Source organism: Mesoplodon mirus (genome assembly GCF_964341445.2).
Source record: "Mesoplodon mirus genome assembly, chromosome: 4".
Taxonomy (NCBI): domain Eukaryota; kingdom Metazoa; phylum Chordata; class Mammalia; order Artiodactyla; family Ziphiidae; genus Mesoplodon; species Mesoplodon mirus.
The window spans coordinates 151,400,078-151,419,717 of record NC_138979.1 but is presented as its reverse complement, the minus strand read 5'-3'; the positions used below and the strand labels follow the sequence as shown (position 1 = coordinate 151,419,717).

Below are 19,640 nucleotides of genomic sequence, written 5' to 3'. Positions count from 1 at the left end.
CAAATATCTGGCATAAAAAGGCACAGGAGTCACAAAAATAGATTATGTGTATTAGCCTAGTAAATGGTAAGAATGTTGAACGATACAAGAAGTCATACCGAAGGCTTCAAAATCTTCTAAGCTAATAGCCTTGTTTTTTCAAATCAGTATTCTATAAATCGTTTCAAAAGAAGTATTAATGGACGGTTGGATTTCCTTTTACTGGGATTTGACCTGAACAGAGGCCACAATTCTGCTCTGACACAAGATAACAGGAGATACTATAGCTGCCAAGTTTTCCCTAGGCTGCCACTGAAACTCCCCAGCAGTTCCAGCCACAGCTGCTTCTCCTGCATGATGATCAGAAGTGCTGCCCGGGGAGCTGCAGAAGGTCTCTCCCAGGGGCCAAGTTTCCAGACTCCACTCTCTCCTCTCCCCTTCCTTCCCCCAACCACTGTATGAACACAAAGTGCTAAGCAAAGGTTTCCACTGCTTCTCCTTAACCCTCTCGACCCAAACAAAACCCACGGTTTGGGGTGGGGGTAAAGAGTCCGCCATTCCTGGCACAATGTGAGACAGGAAGGAGACAGAACAGTGAGAAGAAGTGAACACGTCTGAGACTCTCAATAACCCTCTGAAGTATGCGAGGGAGAAAAAGCTTTCTTATTCCTGCTCACAGATGTGGACACAGGCTCTAAGCAGTCAGGTCCGGTGGCTTTCCCAGGGCCAATTTACGGAAAGAACAGCAAGTGCAAAGGCCCTGAGTGGGTAATTGAGGCCCAAGGGGAAGCCGTAATCAAATGAGGTATACAGTCATTTATTCGGAATGTGATGGGAAGCCATTAGAGGGTTTTCAACAGGGCTGACATGATTGGACTTACATTTTTAAAAAAATAGATCTTTACTGGAGTATAACTGCTTCACAATACTGTGTTAGTTTCTGTTGCGCAACAAAGCGAATCAGCCATATGCATACACATGTCCCCATATCCCCTCCCTCTTGAGCCTCCCTCCCACCCTCCCTATCCCACCCCTCTAGGTCATCGCAAAGCACCCAGCCGATCTCCCCATGCTATGCTGCTGCTTCCCACCACCCATGTATTTCACATTTGGTACTGTATGTATGTCGATGCTACTCTCACTTCACCCCAGCTTCACCCTCCCACCCCATGTCCTCAAGTCCATTCTCTATGTCTACCTCTTTATTCCTGCCCTGCAACTAGGTTCATCAGCACCAAAAATATGGAACACTTCATGAATTTGCATGTCATCCTTGCACAGGTGCCATGCTAATCTTCTCTGTATTGTTCCAATTTTAGTATATGTGCTGCCAAAGTGAGCACCAGACTTAACATTTTTAAAGGAATATTCTGGCTGCTGAATTGGGAACAGACCCGAGAGGGAACGGTGAGAATCAGGGACAGCAGCAAGAAGTCAGTGCAGTTGCAAAATCCAGGCCAGAGGTGATGGTGGCTTGGATTAAGGTATCAGTGGTAAGCTGGCAAGAAGCAGATGTATTCTAGATATACTAAACATGAAACACAGAGGAAATGCCAGGGCTACAGATGACTCTCAGGTTTTGGGGGTTGTGAAATGGAGCTGGGAAGACGGACAACTATAAATACTTTAAGAACAGAGCAGATTTCATACTGATACAGTGAATTTATTTACCAAATCTTATAAGGATTGTAGAATAAGTAAGCATTTGAGACCCAAGGAAGGAATCTAGGGACAAATGAAAATAATACTTATACCCAGCAGGTAGCAAGCTACAGGAACCCAGTACTACAAGGTGGTATAGGTGGAAAATGTTGTTTCAGCCCAGTAGGTTAAGAGCAAAGAATAAAATGTTCTGTATTTTCTATGCTATAATTTAAATGGGTCTAAGTATGCATTTTTTTTCCCTAAAAAAGATTATAGCTTGAGATCAGTTGTACTGACTCCCTTAAACTTTTTCTAAGAAGCAGAGCTGTTTTAAAAGTTGCATTAGTGGGGATATTCTTCCAACTACAAAGATTTGTTTAAAAGCTAACACTTGGGCCTCTGAGACATGACCAGAATAGCAATGAGACATTTTTAAGTGCACATAAACCACAATCAGCAAGAACTAGACAGCCCAGAACACTAAAGCAACCAGTGGAAAATTTTCTGCCCTGGTGAGGAAAAAAGAAAAAAAATCAAAGACAATTGTAATTACGTCTCTGTTAAGTCCCTTAAAATTTTTTTCCTGTCTGGTTTTCTTGGTTGGCCACTAACCGAAGCACCTTAAAACGAAAAGTGGAATAACAAAAGCCAAGTGTCAGGTGTGTCTGAAGTTGAAGAAACTACAGAAGAAGAACATGGAGAGAAAAATTAATACTCCCCCCCTCGTCTATGTTTATTTTAGGGTCATACAGCTGTGATGAATTAAATGGTGGGAACCCCTTTAATTTTTATAGCTCATTTCCAGAAAGTATAAATGCTATAATGGAACAACTTTCAAATCACTGAAACCTCCTAAATAAACAGAAACTTCCTTGAATTGCAGGTGCCTCCCATTTCTATCCTCAGCCCCATGAGTTATACCATCCTGGTAAAGATTCTGGGGGCAGAGTGAGGCAGAAGTGGGCATGTGGGGAAACACCCCTGATCCCTGAATAGAACTACACATGCCAGTCACACCATCTTCCATCAACATTCTCTAAAATCTAAGGGAAGACATATCTCAATCTTGATGTAGGAGAAATCAGTACTAGAGTGCCAATGAAGGTAGCAGGACCAAGTAGCAGTAAACCATTGAAGTCTCTCTGGTCCTGATGGACAGATACTAGTAAAATAGTCATAGCTAATTAAACATGAACAGACACAGATGCAGTTTTAACTAAGTTACTACTGGTATCTAGTGGGTAGAGGCTAGGGATACAATTACTTATCCTACAATGCACGGGACAAAGAACAACAAAGAATTATCCAGCCCAAATGTTAACAGTGCCCAAGGATGAGAAGCCCTGCTACTGGCCAATAAAATGCAATCTTTGGGGTTATCTTTTCTAAGGTGCAAAAATCACAGTGGAAATCATTTATAGCTCAACCTGTCAAAATTTGTTTGAATCTCTATGGATAAGAGTTACTTGCGTGACTATCAGTTTTCTCCAAGTTGACTTCTCCCACATATAGCTGTCAAAGAGCCTAGTCAACAAAAGTCAAAGGTGTACATCCCTACAGAATCACATCACCCTTGAAGAGTCCTAGTCAGAGCCTAATATCTCTAAGTCACCCAGATCTCGTGCCTCAAGTCTTGTACAGTTATTCCTGAAAAAGTCCATTATGAATTCCAACTCATTCTGTTTTACATAATGGCCTATTTTCAAATTTTGGACATTTTATGACTGAGAAAAAAAAGCATTGCTGAAATATAATGTAACAAGGACATTTCAACAGAAGGCACAGGTAGGAAAAGGAGGCGGTAAAGGGTATTTAGCTACATGGCTAAGAAATCTACATGATGGGAAAAAAGCTGCCCAGTCAACAAACACTGAAATGTAGCACAGGCTTAGAGGAATTTGCAAATAATCTTCAAAAGGTCCACAGAGGGGACTTCCTTCGTGGCACAGTGGTTAAGAATCCACCTGCCATTGTGGGGGACACGGGTTCGAGCCCTGATCTGGGAAGATCCCACATGCCGCGGAGCAACTAAGCCCGTGTGCCACAACTACTGAGCCTGTGCTTTAGAGCCTGCGTGCCACAACTGCTGAGGCGCGCACGCCTAGAGCGTGTGCTCCACAACAACAGAAGCCACTGCAATGAGAGGCCAGCGCACCGCAACGAAGAGTAGCCCCCGCTCAATGCAACTAGAGAAAGCCCACGTACAGCAACGAAGACCCAATGCAGCCAATTAATTAATTAATTTTTTTTAAAAAAGGTCCACAGAATAGGCCTTTAGTAACTAATCAGAGAAAAATCAAGAACATTCATCTTCAACATGCAGGGCTATTCTAAACAAGGACATACATTTCTCACCCTCCCCCATCCCCACAAGGAGACTGTTGTTATAAGATTTTACAATGCAGTACAACACAAAGGTCTGATTTCATTTGCTTTACTGTCATTTTGTGCATTTGCTGTTTTATGTTTCATTACAACGGTCACACTGCTAAAAAATTCTTCAAATTTTCTGAAAAACTTAACATGTAGTTCCTTGTAAAAACAATTGAGGCCATCTAGTGTTCCAAGAAAGGCATATATTTCAAATTCCTAGTTAGTTAAGTCAAATTAAAAGATTAATTACCTCCTTGTTGAAGAACATATTTGCAAATGATGCAACCAGCAAGGGCTTAATTTCCAAAATATACAAACAACTCACATAACTCAATAACAAAAAAACAAGCAACCCAATCAAAAAACTGCTCAGAAGACCTAAATAGACATTTCTCCAAAGAAGACATGCGGATGACCAACAGGCACATGAAAAGATGCTCAACGTGACTAATTAGAGAAAGGCAAATCAAAACTACAATGAGGAATCACCTCACACTAGTTAAAATGGCCATCATCAAAAAATCTACAAACAATAAGTGCTGGAGAGGGTGTGGAGAAAAGGGAATCCTCCTACATTGTTGGTGGGAATGTAAATTGGTGCAGCCACCATGGAAAACAGCATGGAGCTTCCTCAAAAAAAGTAAAAATAGAGTTGGCAAATGATCCAGCAATCCCACTCCTGGGCATATATCTGGACAAAACTATAATTCAGAAAGACACATGCACCCTTATGTTCATAGCAGCACTATTTAGAGTAGCAACACACCCAATAGCCTGGCGGGGTGGCCTCGTTAAGACCCAGCAGAAGGTCCCACTCTCAGCAACTCTCACTTGCTCTCCTGCACAGGCTCCCAGAGTGAAGACAGCTTTGACAGTCAAGGTTCCACGGGCCTTCAGAAAGGCCCACACTTTGGAGCTCATTACAGGCAAATCTTTTTAAGCACAAAAAGGTCTTCAGGTACTTTATCTACAGGACAAAATGCAAAGCTTATCAACTTCACTGTGGTGAGCAAACTCTTTCTACAGAAAATAGTTCTTCTAGCCCTGTAGCTAAACATATAGTCATGGTTCCATTTTTATCTTTGAACAATAGGATACATTCTAATTTTAAGGCTCAAGATAATAAGCCAGCTGCTGCAGATAAAGCTTGGATAAACACAAACATCACTTGCTTATTCAACAGGTGCTCTCTAAGTACCAATTTATTAAAACTTAACTATGTGCCAGAGACTGCTCTAAATGCTTTACAAGCCATGACTCATTTAATTTTAACAACCTTATGAATTAGGTGGCCAACATATAGATGAGGAAGCTAAGGCACAAGTAGGTAAACTAAGTCACCCAGTGATTCTGGAGGAGGGAGCAGCACTGTGACTAGCTCTGGGGATACCACCCACAGGGAGCTGTGTTACAAACACACCAACCCGCTCTGCTCAACCCACACCTCGGAGCACCTTCTCTCAGTGGCCTGACAAGTGGCAAACCATCTGTCTCTTCAGTCTTTCTAAAAGACTTAAGAAAAATGCCACCGATGGAGGGAGCAGGCTCAACTATAGCAAACAAACAGAAGGAAAGGTCAAACAAATCATACAGCACTTAGTAGGCCCCACTCTGAAAAGCACACGTATGTAAGAATTGTGGTTTCTGGTCTAAAAGCCAAGTCAGGGCGGTTCTTCTGACACTATTTTCCACCCCCCCTTTGTATAATCTCTTTAGGAGCTCCTCCCTTAAGCCAGGGTAGGCTCTCACCACCATCAGTGCTCTTTCTCTCAGCCCCTCTACTCATCTTCAGCTTCTCGGAGGCCATCACTGCTGACCCCAAAGCAGTCATTTAATAACTGGTGAGGTCAAAGGTCCATGGCACAGGCTGTGTTTTTGGTCAGGAACCCTCTTACATTGGCAGGCTCATGGCCCCGCCTCCTTCAAATCTTTGCCCAGAAGTTCCTTTCACAATGAGTATGAGCTTAATTCCCATATTCAAAATTATAACCTCCATGCCTCAGAAATCTGTCCCTCTTCCCTGCTCTGGTTTTCTCTTTGGCATTTCTAACTACCTTACATTCTGTTTTACCAATTTTACCATCTGTCTCTACGTATCAGGACAGAGACTCCACGAGGGTAGGGATGTGGGCTGTTTTGTTGACTGTTATAGTCTTGTGGCTTTGAAGAGTGCCTGGCATATAGGAGGCACACAGATATTTATTAAGTGAATAAATATCCAAAAACAGGTATTTGTCCCTAACCCTCAGATCTCCACCAATTTTCAAATCCAGGCTACAATCTTGGAACTCCCCTAAGGAAGAAATGGAAGTGTTCCTTCCAAAGGGACACAACTGGCAACTAGATCCAGGTTTCCCACAGGCAGAGAAGGAATCTGGAATGATGAATTTTGTCCAGTCCTGGCTACCAGAAAGATATAAAGGGAGAATAAATAAAAGTAGAGAAAAGTCAGGGATGGCCTTCTCAGCAGAATGGGAAGCATGGCAACAAGAGGAAGACTGCTATAAAGAAAAAAAAATTAGTTTATGAAATTCCTTTTAGCAAAAGTAGTAAGTGCCTGACAAAGTAAGAAGCACCATGTACTGGGTGAAGACCTTGGTTCTAATTGAGCCTCTGCCATTAACCAGCCGAGTAACCTTTGGCCAGATGACATCACTTTTCTTGCCTCAACTATTTCCTCAGCTTGCAGGATAGGATAGGCAGTGAACTAGATTTTGGAGAAATTCTGACTGTGGAATTCTTGACTTGCCCCATCCTTCCTCCCTCAAGGAAGAAATTTTACAATTCAAATACTACATCAGAGAAGAAACTGCCCAGGGAGCCTGAAGGCTTACAAATTGGTCCCCAGAGAGGCCCAACAGTGGTGGCAAACAAGGAAGCTGACCTGCAAATCTGGGGAATGAGGGACCCTTCCCTTTGACTCCAGGATCCCTGGCTGCAATGCAAGAAGTTCACTTACCTTTCCTCTCAAGAGTGTCCCTGGCCTAGTAAAAGAGGAAGGTAGGGACACCCTGCCCAGACCTTCTACCTGCAGCCCAACCTGCTCAAGCTCTAAGAACCACCTTCTTGTTCAGGATTCCCCCAGGGCCATGGCCAAGGGTCAGCTGCCTGCTGCGGCCTCAGCATGGGGAGCTGAGAGACTGCACTACTTCATGAACCAAGCAGGCTGTCCCCCGTTCCAGAGCTCCTCTTCCCTGAGGAATTGTGAGCTCTACCTGCTCCTGGAGTCAAGCTCTCCATGAAGGTCAAGGTGCCAAGCTGTGGCAGCATCTGAAAGAGCCATTTTATAAGCACATTAAAGAAAAATCTTCTGTAAGCACAACATCCTTAGTCTTAGTGCTTGTTTATGAATTGTGTTAGTAGGAACTGGTATCAATTAGTTCAATTGATTGCTCAACCACGGGGCACTGTAAAAGGTTAGCTATGTTACTTCTGAGCCAACAAGGGAAAGGAACAGTACCTGGAACAGTCATTTCCAGAGAATGCTTTCAGTATCTGCCACCAAATCACCGCCCTATTCCTCCTCATTGATGAAACTTGGACTTAAGCATTAAGGCTTTAGGGACTTCCCTGGTGGCACAGTGGTTGAGATTCCATGGCCCCAATGCAGGAGGCCTGGGTTCAATCCCTCGTCAGGGAACTAGATGCCGCATGCATGCCACAACTAAGTTCGCATGCCACAGCTGAGGAGCCCGTGTGCCAAAACTAAGACCCAGTGCAACCAAATAAGTAAAAAAAAATATTAAAAAAAAAAGAGTTAAGGCTTTAGATAAGTGGTTCTCAACCTTCAAGATGCATTAGAATCAAAGGATGAGCTTTTAAAAGATTTTTAAAATACTGAGTCCAGTGGCTTATTGCTAGCAATTCCAATTAAATCAATCTGTGTGGGTACCAAGCATTGAAGCTTCCTATGAATATAATTTAGTAAAACTACCTTGGAAAAGATTGGCAATTTCTACTTATATAAAACTGCTCATATATATGTCCTATTACTCCACAATTCTACTCTTAGGGATGTAACCAACAAAAAGGTATATATTATATGTTCCATGAAAAGACATATGAAAGAATGCTCATAGCACTATTCATAATCACCCAAAACTAGAAACCAAAATGTCCATGGATAAGCAAATAGTGGCATATTCACATAGAATACAAAACAGCTATGAGAGTAAATGAACTACAACTACCTGCAACATGAAATAATTTAAGAAACACAACATTGACTGAAAGAAGCCAGACACAGAAGACTTTATACTGTATGATGTCATTTATATAAAGTTCAAAACCAGGCAATACTAATCTGCAGTGTTGGAAGTCAGGATAGTGATTACCTTTGTTGGGGATGGTGATGGGATGGGAGTGAGAGAGGGGCTTCTGGAATGCCAACAATGTCATTTCTTACTGGGTGCTACTCAAGTTCAGTAATGAAAAACTCATTGAGCTGTACACTGATGACAGGTGCACTTTTCTGTATGTATTCATATGTAAATAAAAAGAAATATCAAAAACAAAAAGCTCCCAAGGTGATTTTAATCTGTAGCTAATGTTGAGAACCATTGAAATAGATCTCAAGGCCAGACTTCCCTGGTGGTCCAGTGGCTAAGACTCCATGCTCCCAATGCAGGGGACCTGGGTTTGATCCCTTGTCAGGGAACTAGGTCCCACATGCTGCAACTAAAGATCCTGCGTGCCGCAATGAAGACCCCGCAGGCGGCAATGAAGATCCTGGCACAGCCAAATAAATAAATAAATATTTAAAAAAAAAAAGGAATGAATCTCAAGGCAACTATCACTGTCAAAGAGAGAACGAATCAATCATCTCTGTATACATTAACTAATTTCTAGTCGTTAACAGCTAACTTGTACTGAACACTTATTATGTACCAGAAACAATTCTAAATGCTCTTCAGTTAGGAACTCATTTAATTCTCCTCACAATTCAATGGCCTAGATATTATCTTTATTTTACATTTGAGAAAATTTTGGCACAGAGGTTAGCTAATTTGCTTAATGCCACAAAACTAGTAAGGAGTGAAAGAAAGTTTCTAGGTGTTTTGGATATAGACACAAATAAGACAATGCATGTATTTGCCCTTATGGAGCTTACAAGTATATTTAACTTGCTCTCCACTCAACCAAAACATATCCAGTAAGCACCTATTCTCAGTAGCCCGCCAAGAAGTAAACCTAAATTATCTCTTCACAACCAGTCTTTCTAAAAAGAGGATTTTTATCAAGAAAAGCCACTGATTAAGGGACTGGGTTTGAAATACAAGCAAACAAAAAACGAAGGTCAAGCACAAACAATGCAGTTTAGCAAACCACATGCAGAAAAGCACTCAGATGTACGTATTGTGATTTCTAATGTAAACGTTTGGGGCTCCTCCTCACCAATGTGAAAGATTCACCACCATCTAATTTACATCTCACCTTCTTTACCCACCATCTCTATCTTCCAGGAAACTCAAGGTGGGTTTCACTGCCAATGACTCTATAATTCACTCAAAAACCTCTGCTCACAAAATTAGGGCTTCATGGGGCAATTATTGTTGCCAGGTACAGTTGTTACTAAATAACTGGTGAGGTCCAAGGTCCCAAGAGCAACCTCCAGGTGGATCACACAAAATATATCCTTTCCCCTTCTACTTTCATCTTTCCCCACCAGTCACCTCCCAGACAAAAAACAGCCAGGTGTTACTCCCTGGGAATTAAGTCTGGCAATCATATACACTAGCGAAGCATTTGGATTTCCCATAGGGTAGAAATGGCAGAGGTCAAAAGGAATAGAAAATACTGTCAGGACTCAAGAGCCAAACTAGAAAGTAAATCTAGGATCAGGACACAGGAGATAGTTGTTAGAGGGGGCATGAAATTGACGGAAAAAGAAAACGTTTAGTGGGTTCTACTTAGCAAATGATGACTCTGGTGCAGTGGGTAAAGCTACGGTCTGGAAGGAGACTCTGCCACTAATCAGCCTTTGTAACCTTGTTACCTCACTAACCTCAGTCTCCTCACCTCCAAATTACAGGGCAAGGGAATTAACTGGATTTCTGAGTTCTGACTGGGATCCTGCAGGCAACGCAAAGTACTCTCTCGTCTGGCAGCTGCACTTCTGGGAGCATAGTCGTCGGGGTGCGTAAGAGGAGTTGTCCCAGAAGCATAGGAGCCAGCGGGCACAGCCACCCTTTCTTTGGTTGTAGGGAACCGGTCTTCAGGTGTGAAGGGCTCAGGACAATGTCCTCCCTCCCCACCCAGCTGGCCAGGCTCTTAGGCTACAAGTCTCCCTCCCGCAAAAAAAAAAAAAAGGGGGTCCTTAGGGACCTGCACAAGCTGCTCACAGCCCTCGCCAGCAGCCCAACAAGTCCTAACAACCATGACATGTCCTTACGCAGAGATGACCTTCCCGTTCAGGATTTCCGCCGGCGCCATGACCTCTATAAGTCCGCTGCCCACAATGGACACCGACAAAACCAAGGCTCGACTCTCTCCACTGCAGCGCGGGACTGCCCAGCACACGCGCTTGCCGACCCTGCTACTGCGCGTGCGCCCCCCTGGACATGGATGCGCGCGTGCGCGGTCCAGACGTACGTAGGCCCCTTAGACCGCGAAAAGCTCAGGAGTAGAGGGTCTGAAATGCCACTGGAAGATGAGGGAACTCTGTGGAAGACTGGATGGAGGAAATGATTGGCTGGTGGAAGGACCCTTTCCAGAATGCGCCATCGTGTGGGCAGGGAAGCAGTTGAAGAAGCAATCACCCCCCTATTCCAGCCTTTCGGTGGCGGGGCAGTGGGCGGAGCCAAGGGGCGGTCTCGCGGGAGACCAGTTTGGCGGGCGCCGAAGGCCTGCGTGGGCTGAGGGGGCGGGGCTTCTGCTGGAGTGTTGTGGCCCGGCTTCCGCGTGGGGAGCTTAGGTGGGCCCCGGGCTGGCCGGCAGGGGCTAGACCTGCGGAGTGTGGGGCGGCGTCCGGCGTTCTCGCTCCCCGGCTCCGTCACACTGGTGTCGGGGCCCCCACCCCGAAACTGAATCGGACAGTCTGGGTGGCGCCTCTGACTGTTTTTAAAATCTCCTCAGGTGAAGCTGATGCTCCGCCATGGTTGAAACCCAGCCCGCTGTTTCAGGCCGGTGGAGCTGGAGCGCCGCGTGGCTCCCTCAGGGTGTGTATAACCCCAAGTTGGCCAGTACGGGGAGGGTCGTCAGCTCTGCGAGTCTAGATTTTGCTAGATTCCCCCACGCAGATCTGGGGTTGGAGCAAGGACGCGGGCCTTACATAAACTGGATGCCTAGTGACTGACAGGGGCAGACACTCCTCCCTCTTGGAAGGCAGCCGGGGTGTTTGCAAGGATTGGGCCTGCAAGTTTCTGATTGGTTCCAGGACCGACACACAGATACTAAAATCCTCAAATGCTGAAGTCCGATATAAACAATGGCGTAGTTTTTACATATAACCTAAGCACATACTCCCGTGCATACTCCTGAGATTACTCTAGATCAGTAATCTCTAGATGACTGATGCAAGGTAAATGCTATATAAATAGGTGCTGGTATGCTGCAAATTCAAGTTTTGGTTTTTGGAATTTTCTGGAACTTTTTTTCTTTAAATAATTTTTGACCCAGGATTGGTTGAATCTGAGGATATGGGACCCAAAAATACTGAGGGCCAACTGTGTAATAACTTTAAAATGTTAAGGACTTCTGAATACATACCGTCACATTATGTTATACCTGGACAACTGAAATTAAGACGAAAATTGAAACATGTTCCTGGAAAATTACAGGTAGTGAAACTTTTGTGATTGTAATACTAAATAGATATTGACTACAGCTTCTTGTTTGCTGAGGAAGATGACATAAACCCCGGATGGAGAAATAGACTTTGAAGGATAACTTAGTCAAAGATACATAGCTGTGCCTAGAATTAGGACCAAAACTGGATGTTTCAAATATGTTGCCTTTGCACCTTAACGGCCTGGTTTTCAACTATAATATCTCTATGTGACCTGTACAATTCATTCATTCATTCACTGAGCAGATAGTTATTGAGTAGCTACTGTGTCAACAACACAAGACACTGCTCTAGGTGCTAGAGATACCACGATGAACCAATAAAGTTGCCCCCCCACATCAGCTAATGATCAATTAAAGAAATATGTACTCATTTTAGATATTGAGACCTAGCATTTTTTAAAAATAGGCAAGCTAAGAGGATAGGGAATGGTGGTGGGAGGCAGGAGAGTGCTGTTTTACAAGTGTGCTAAGAGAGGCTTCTCTGGGGAATCTGACTTGAGCAGAAACCTCAATAAAGAGAGGAAGGTAGGGTGTAAGAAAAAAAAAAGCAAGGGATTGGTTTGAGCAACTGGTAGATGGAGTTGCCATTACAGAGATGAAATAAGTTTTTGGATGTTTTTAGATGCCTCTTAGACATCCAGATGTCTTAGTGATATTCATATAAACGAGAGATACGATAGTTAAATCCATGAGATTGGATGAGCGCCCAGGAAGAGAAAGAGTGTAGGTAGAGAGAGGACCTAGGACTGATGCCTATGACACTTCAATGTTTAGAATTCAAAGAGATGAGGAGGAGCCAGGAAGGAAGATTGAAGAGTCCAGCGTGTTATGAGAAAAAACTCCGAGAGCATGCAGCCTTAGATGACAAGTGAAGAAGAGTTTCACAGGAGTAAGAGGTAACTAATTCTGCCGAGTATATTGCAGATTGGTCAAATAAGATAAAGACTGAGAACCGATCATTTCACAGAGAATAGAAAGATAAAATATTTTTATTCAAATCCTGTTAATGACAGTTGCTTGAAAAAATGTGTATCCTTTCTGCAGAAGTTCCATTTTTACAAAATTTTTGAGGGTTATTTGATAATATCTATCAAAACTTTAATGTGTGCTTTCTTTGATCTTGTAATTCCACTTCTAGGAATTCATCCTAGAGTAATAATTACACGTATATACAAACATGTATAAAATGTTCCTCACAGCATCAATTTACATAGTAAAAAACAATAAAATCTCCATCAGGATGGATGAAGTAGTTAAAAGAACAATGGATATATACTATAGGTGCACTGTAAGACAACTTTCACAAATTGTTAAATGATCAAGGCAGGTTATCCAGTAAAATGTATAATATGATTTATGTTAATATATTCAAAGCAGGCCTTCTTTGATTACATGATCAAAAACTGCCCCCTCACTTACCTCCTCGTTACTATCACATTAGCCTATTTTATTCACAGCACTGAACACTATGTAAAATGATTTTATTTATTTATATACTTGTTTACTATCTTTTTCTTTTTCCACCAGAATTTCAGCTTTATAAGAAATTTCCTGTCTTGTTCATAGTTATGTTTCTGCTGCTTGGGGATGTAATTTTTAAAATCTAGTTTTAGAGGGGAAAAACCAGATATTTCTTATTTTCCTGGTTTAGTTATTAAACTATTACTCTCATTCCTATTAGTACTGATTTTATCCCTGCCTCATTTTTTTCATATGTAAATGAAGATAGGGGGACAGTCGTTCTCAACCCTAAAGTCACACTAGAATTACCTGTGTAGATTTTTTTTTTTTTTCGGTACGCGGGCCTCTCACTGTTGTGGCCTCTCCCGTTGCGGAGCACAGGCTCCGGATGCACAGGCTCAGTGGCCATGGCTCATGGGCCTAGCCACTCCGCGACATGTGGGATCTTCCCGGACCGGGGCACGAACCCGTGTCCCCTGCATCGGCAGGCGGACTCTCAACCACTGCGCCACCAGGGAAGCCCCCAAGTACTTTTTAAAAGCAATTTTCTACATGTACATAAAGCATTTGGTACCTATACATATTTTTCATCTATTTGTCAAAACAGATATCTAAAAGGTTCTACCAGGTCTCATTTTGACTTGATTTTAGATACTATATACATTAAAAAGTATTCCATAGCTCATATTGGCATTTTCTGAATTTAATAAAAATTAGTGACAGTTTAACTGTGTCAAACTTATTTAAAAAAAAAAAAGTCTAGTGATTTCAGTAGAGTACCTTCAGCATGAGCCATCTTTCCCTTTTCCAATAACCTATTATTTAATCCTACAGGAACACAATTGTCTTGATGAGACAGCTTTTCTCTTCACTGCATACATTTAAATCTTTTGTTATAATTAACTTTATCTCTTTGTGGGACATACAAAAATAATTATCGTGTGTTTCTGTCTAATAATGGAGAAACAGGTGCAAGAGAGCTATATTTAGGAAAAGCCAGGTATAGAAGGGATAAATATTAAAGTATTCAGTTGGTGATTGTGTTGTCTAGTTTAGGCAATATGATATTGAGCTAAAACTCTTGCATAGTGCTAGGTGGGCTGCTGTAGTAGTAAAAGTTAAACAGGGAATTCCCTGGTGGTCCAGTGGTTAGGACTTGGCACTTCCACTGAAGGGGGCCCGGGTGTGATCCCTGGTTGGGGAACTAAGATCCCACAAGCCATGAGGCACGGCCAAGAAAAAATTTTTTAAAAAAAAGTTAAACAACTTGTAAAAAAAATTACTGATAATATGTATAATAAGGCCTAGTGTCTTAAATTGAAGATAAATTTAATGTGTTTTGCCAGTATTTTTAATTTGATTTTCATGGAAACTTGTATTTGTGAGAGCAGTATGACAGTGTTTTTTGCAGATAAGATGTTTTCTTCCCTTAGTGTAGTAAAAAGGCAAGTAGTAGAAAGCTGGTAGATGCAGCCAGCTCTGGAGGGGTGAATGGAGGCAATATAAATTTTGCAGCTAAAGAAAAATATATGAGAACCAGTTATTATTAATTTTAATTGAAATTTTTATTGAGGTAATTGTAGATTCATTTGCAGTTTTAAGAAATAATACAGAGAGATCCACTGTAAATTTTGCAAAGTTTCTTCCAAATTTTGCAAAACTATGGTATAATGTAACAGCCTAAATATTGACATTGATACAATACAATCCACCAGTATTATTCAGGTTCCTTCAGTTTTACTTGTACTCATTTGTGTGTTTGTGTGTGTCAAGTTCTAAACAGTCAAACAAAATACTGAACAATTTTTTTTTTTTTTTTTTTTTTTTTGGCGGTATGGGGGCCTCTCACTGCTGTGGCCTCTCCCACTGCGGAGCACAGGCTCCGAACATGCAGGCTCAGCGGCCATGGCTTACGGGCCCAGCCGCTCCGCGGCTTGTGGGATCTTCCCGGACCGGGGCACAAACCCGTGTCCCCTGCATCGGCAGGCGGACTCTCAACCACTGCACCACCAGGGAAGCCCCGAACAATTACTTTTAACAGCACAAAGATCCTTCCCATTGCCATTTGATATCCACACCCACTTCCTTCCCATCCCCAACTCCTGGCAACCACTAATCTCTTCTCCATTTCTAAAATGTTGTCATTTCAAAAATATTATATACTGAAAAAAAAAGTCATATACTCAAAAAGCTAAACATAGAGTTATCATATGACCCAACAATCCCACTCCTGCATAGATAGACAAGAGAATTAGAAATATATTCACATAAAAACTTGTAAATGAATGTTCACTGTAGCATTTTTCATAAAGCCAAAAAGTGGACACAACCCCAATATCCATCAGCTGCTGAGTAGATATGCAATATGTGGTATATCCATATAGTAGAATGTTATTCAGCCATAAAAAGGAATGAAATCCTGATTCATGCTCCAACATGGATGAACCTTGAAAACATTATGCTAAATGAAAAGAAGCCAGTCACAAGAGGCAACATATTGTACAATTCCATTTATATAAAATGTACAGAACAGGCAAATCCATAGAAACAGAAAACAGATTAGTGGTTGCCAGGAGCTAGGAGGAGGGGGGAATGGGGAGTGACTACTAACAGGTATGGGGTTTCTTTAGGGGATAATGAAAATGTTCTGGAATTAGATCATGGTGATGGTTGCACAACTGCAAATATACTAAAAACTGAATTGTACACTTTAAAGGGTGAATTTTATTTTATGTGGATTATATCTCAATTTAAAAAGTAAAAAATTGTTCAATATGGCTGTACAAGTCTATGAATATACTAAAAACCACTCAACTGTATACTTTAAATGGATGAATCCATGAAATATATCCTAATAAAGCTGTTTTTAAAATGTTATACAAAAGAATCATGCATATGTTACCATTTGAGATTGGCTTTTTCATTCAGCATAATTTCCTGGAGATTTCTTCAAGCTCTTGTATCAATAGTTTGGTCCTTTTTATTGCTGAGATTGTGGTATGTATATACCACAGTTTGTTTAACTATTCACTTGTTGACTTGTTGGTTTTTTAGCTATCACAAATAAAATTGCTATGAACATGCATGTACAGGTTTTTGTGTGAACATAATTTTTCATTTCTCTGGGATAATTGCCCCAAAATACAATAGCTGGGTCATATGGTATTTGCATATTTAGTTTTAAAAGCAACTGCCAAGCTATTTTCCAGAGTAGCTGGACCATTTTATCTTCCTACCAGCAACGTATGAGTGATCTGGTTTCTCTGCATCCTCACCAGCATTTGGTGTTGTCATTATTTTGTATTTTAGATATTTTTATATATGTGTAGTGGTATCAAATTGTGGCTTTAATTTGCATATCCTTAATGACTGGTGATGTTGAACCTATTTTTTTAAACTATTAATTAATTTATTTATTTAGGCTGGGCTGGGTCTTAGCTGTGACATGTGGGATCTTTTTTTTTAGTTGCATCATGAGGACTTCTTAGTTACGGCATGCATGTGGGATCTAGTTCCCCGACCAGGGATCGAAACCAGGCCCCCCTGCATTGGGAGTCTTACCCACTGGACCACCAGGGAAGTCCCTGAACCAATTTTTATGTGCTTATTTGCCATCCACATATCCTTTCCGGTAAAGTTTCTGTTCAAGTCTTTTGCCCATTTTTTAATCAGATTGTTTTCTGAGAGTTTAGAGTCCTTTATATATTCTAGACATAAGTCCTTTGTTGACAATTTTTATCAACAAGCTGTATCTGAGTGTGGGGGTTACCTAAATTTAGCTAAGTTCTGAATATATTTCTGGTTCATTATGTCCAAATCCAACATCAAACTATTCAAAAATTTGGATTCTTTAATATAAAAGATAACAGGCATACCTCTTTTATTGTGTTTCACTTTATCGCACTTCACTGATATTGTGTTTTTCACAAATTGAAGGTCTGTGGCAGCCCTGCTTTGAGAAAGTCTATTGGCACTATTTTTCCAACAGCATCTGCTCACTTTTTGCCTCTGTGTCACATTTTGGTAGCTTTCACAATATTTCAGACTTTTTCATTATTATATTTGTTGTGGTGATCAGTGATCTTTGATGTTACTAATGTAATTGTTTTGGGGACCACAAACTGTGCCCATATAAGATAGCGAGCTTAATTGATAAATGTTGTGAGTTCTGACTACTCCACCTACTGCCATTCCCCATCTCTCTCCCTCTCCTCAGGCCTCCCTATTCCCTGAGACACAACAATATTAAAATTAGGCCAATTTATAACTCAACAATGACCTCTAAGTGTTAAAGTGGAAGAATGAGTTGCACATCTCTTCCTTTAAATCAAAAGCTAGGAATGATTAAGCTTAGTGAGGAAGGCATATCAAAAGCTGAGATAGATAGGCTGAGAGCTAGGCCTTTTGCCCCAAACTGTTAGCCAAGTTGTGAAAGCAAAGGAAAAGTTCTTGAAAGAAATTAAAAGTGCTACTCCAGTGAACACACAAGTGATAAGAAAGTGAAACAGCCTTATTGCTGATATGGAGAAAAGTTCTTGTGATCTGGATAGAGATCAAACCAGCCACAGCATTCCCTTAAGCCAAAGCCTAATCCAGAGCAAAGCCCTAACTCTCTTCAATTCTAGGAAGGCTGAGAGAGGTGAGGAAGCTGCAGGAAAAAGTTTGAGGCTAGCAGAGGTTGGGTCGTGAGGTTTGAGGAAAAAGCTGTTTCCATAACTTAAAAGGTGAAGCAGCAAATGCTGATGTAGAAGCTGCAGCAAGTTATCCAGAAGAACTAGCTAAGATCAAGATGAGGGTGGCCACACTAACCAACAAATTTTCGGTGCAGCCTCCTATTGGAAGAAGATGCCATCTAGGACTTTCATAGCTAGAAAGAAGTCAATGCCTGGCTTCAGAGCTTCCAAGGACAGGCTGACTCTCTTGTTAGAGGCTAATGCAGCTGATGACTTTCAGCTGAAGCCAGTGATCATTTACCATTCCCCAAGTCCTAGAGCCCTTGAGAATTATGCTAAATCTATTTTGCCTGTGCTCTGTAAATTGAACAACAAAGCCTGGATGGCAGCCCATTTGTTTACAACATGGTTTACTGAGTCTTTTAAACTTGCTGTTGAGGCCTACTGCTCAGAAAAAAAGATTTCTTTCAAAATACTACTGCTCTTGGTCACCCAAGAGCTCTGATGGAGATATACAATGAGGTTAATGTTATTTTCATGCCTCCTAATACAACATCCATTCTGCAGCCCATGGATCAGGTAGTAATTTCAACATTTTTTTAAAGATTTTATTTATTTATTTATTTATTTTGGCTGCTCCGGGTCTTAGTTGCAACACACGGGATCTTTTAGTTGCAGCATGTGGACTTCTTAGTTGCATCATGTGGACTCTTGCTTGCAGCATGCATGCGGGATCTAGTTCCCCGACCAGGGATAGAACCTGGGTCCCCCACATTGGGAGTGCGGAGTCTTACGTACTGGACCACCAGGGAAGTCCCTAATTTCAACTTTCAAGTCTTATTATTTATGAAATACATTTCGTAAGGCTATTGTTGCCATAGTGATTCCTCTGATGCATCTGGGCAAAGGAAATAGAAAAACTTCTGGAAAGGATTCATCATTCTAGATGCCATTAAGAACATTTGTAATTCATGGAAAGAGTTCAAAATATCAACATTAACAGAAACTTGTAAGAAGTTGATTCTAACCCTCATGGATGGCTTTGAGGGGTTCAAGACTTCAGTGGAGGAAGTCCCTTCAGATGTGGTGGAAATAGCAAGAGAACTAGAATTAGAAGTGGAGCCTGAAGATGTGACTGAATTGCTGCTATCTCATGATAAAACTTGAACAGATGAGGAGTTGCTTCTTATGGATGAGCAAATAAAGTGGTTTCTTGAGATGGAATCTACTCCTGGTGAAGATGCTGTGAAGATTGTAGAAAGGACAGCAAAGGATTTAGAATATTACATAAACTTAGTTGATAAAGCAGGGACAGGGTTTGAGAGGATTTACTCCAATTTTTAAAAAGATTTCTGTGGGTAAAACTCTTTCAAAAAGTATTACATGCTGAGAGAAATTGTTTGTGAAAGGAAGAGTCAACTGATGCGGCAAACTTCATTGTTGTCTTATTTTAGGAAATTGCCTCAGCCATCCTAACCTTCAGCAACCACCACCTGCTTAAGTCAGCAGCCATCAGCATGGAGGCAATTTCAATTGCCTCCATCAGCAAAAAGATTATGACTCACTGAAGGCTCAGATGATGGTTAGCATTTTTTAGCAATGAAGTATTTTTAAATTATGGTACATACATTGTTTTTTTAGAGATAATGCTATTGCACATTTTATAGTATAGTGTAAACATAACTTTTATATGCACTGAGAAACCAAAAAATTCATGTGGTT

At 41.4% G+C, this 19,640-nt stretch overlaps 2 protein-coding genes across 6 annotated transcripts in view; one reads left to right on the top strand and one right to left on the bottom strand.

Annotated features, from left to right (window-relative positions):
• MTHFD1 (methylenetetrahydrofolate dehydrogenase, cyclohydrolase and formyltetrahydrofolate synthetase 1) overlaps window positions 1-10,633 on the bottom strand; it is a 58,843-nt gene extending 48,210 nt beyond the window's left edge. For 2 of the 5 annotated variants that reach the window (XM_082617639.1, XM_082617640.1), the window contains exon 1: window positions 4,763-4,954. In XM_082617639.1, coding sequence (XP_082473765.1) covers window positions 4,763-4,917 — 155 coding nt within the window. In that variant the 5' untranslated portion in view covers window positions 4,918-4,954. Of the gene's footprint in view, window positions 1-4,762; window positions 4,955-7,211; window positions 7,295-10,387 lie in introns of those variants that run through there. The other 3 variants (XM_082617642.1, XM_082617643.1, XM_082617641.1) reach the window with 3 other exon arrangements.
• LOC309802931 (uncharacterized protein) overlaps window positions 10,427-19,640 on the top strand; it is a gene marked incomplete at its 5' end in the record, with an annotated part of 44,225 nt that continues 35,011 nt past the window's right edge. Inside the window, 2 exons of the mRNA XM_082618786.1 lie at window positions 10,427-10,583; window positions 10,768-11,070. Coding sequence (XP_082474912.1) covers window positions 10,427-10,583; window positions 10,768-11,070 — 460 coding nt within the window. The remainder of the gene's footprint in view (window positions 10,584-10,767; window positions 11,071-19,640) is intronic.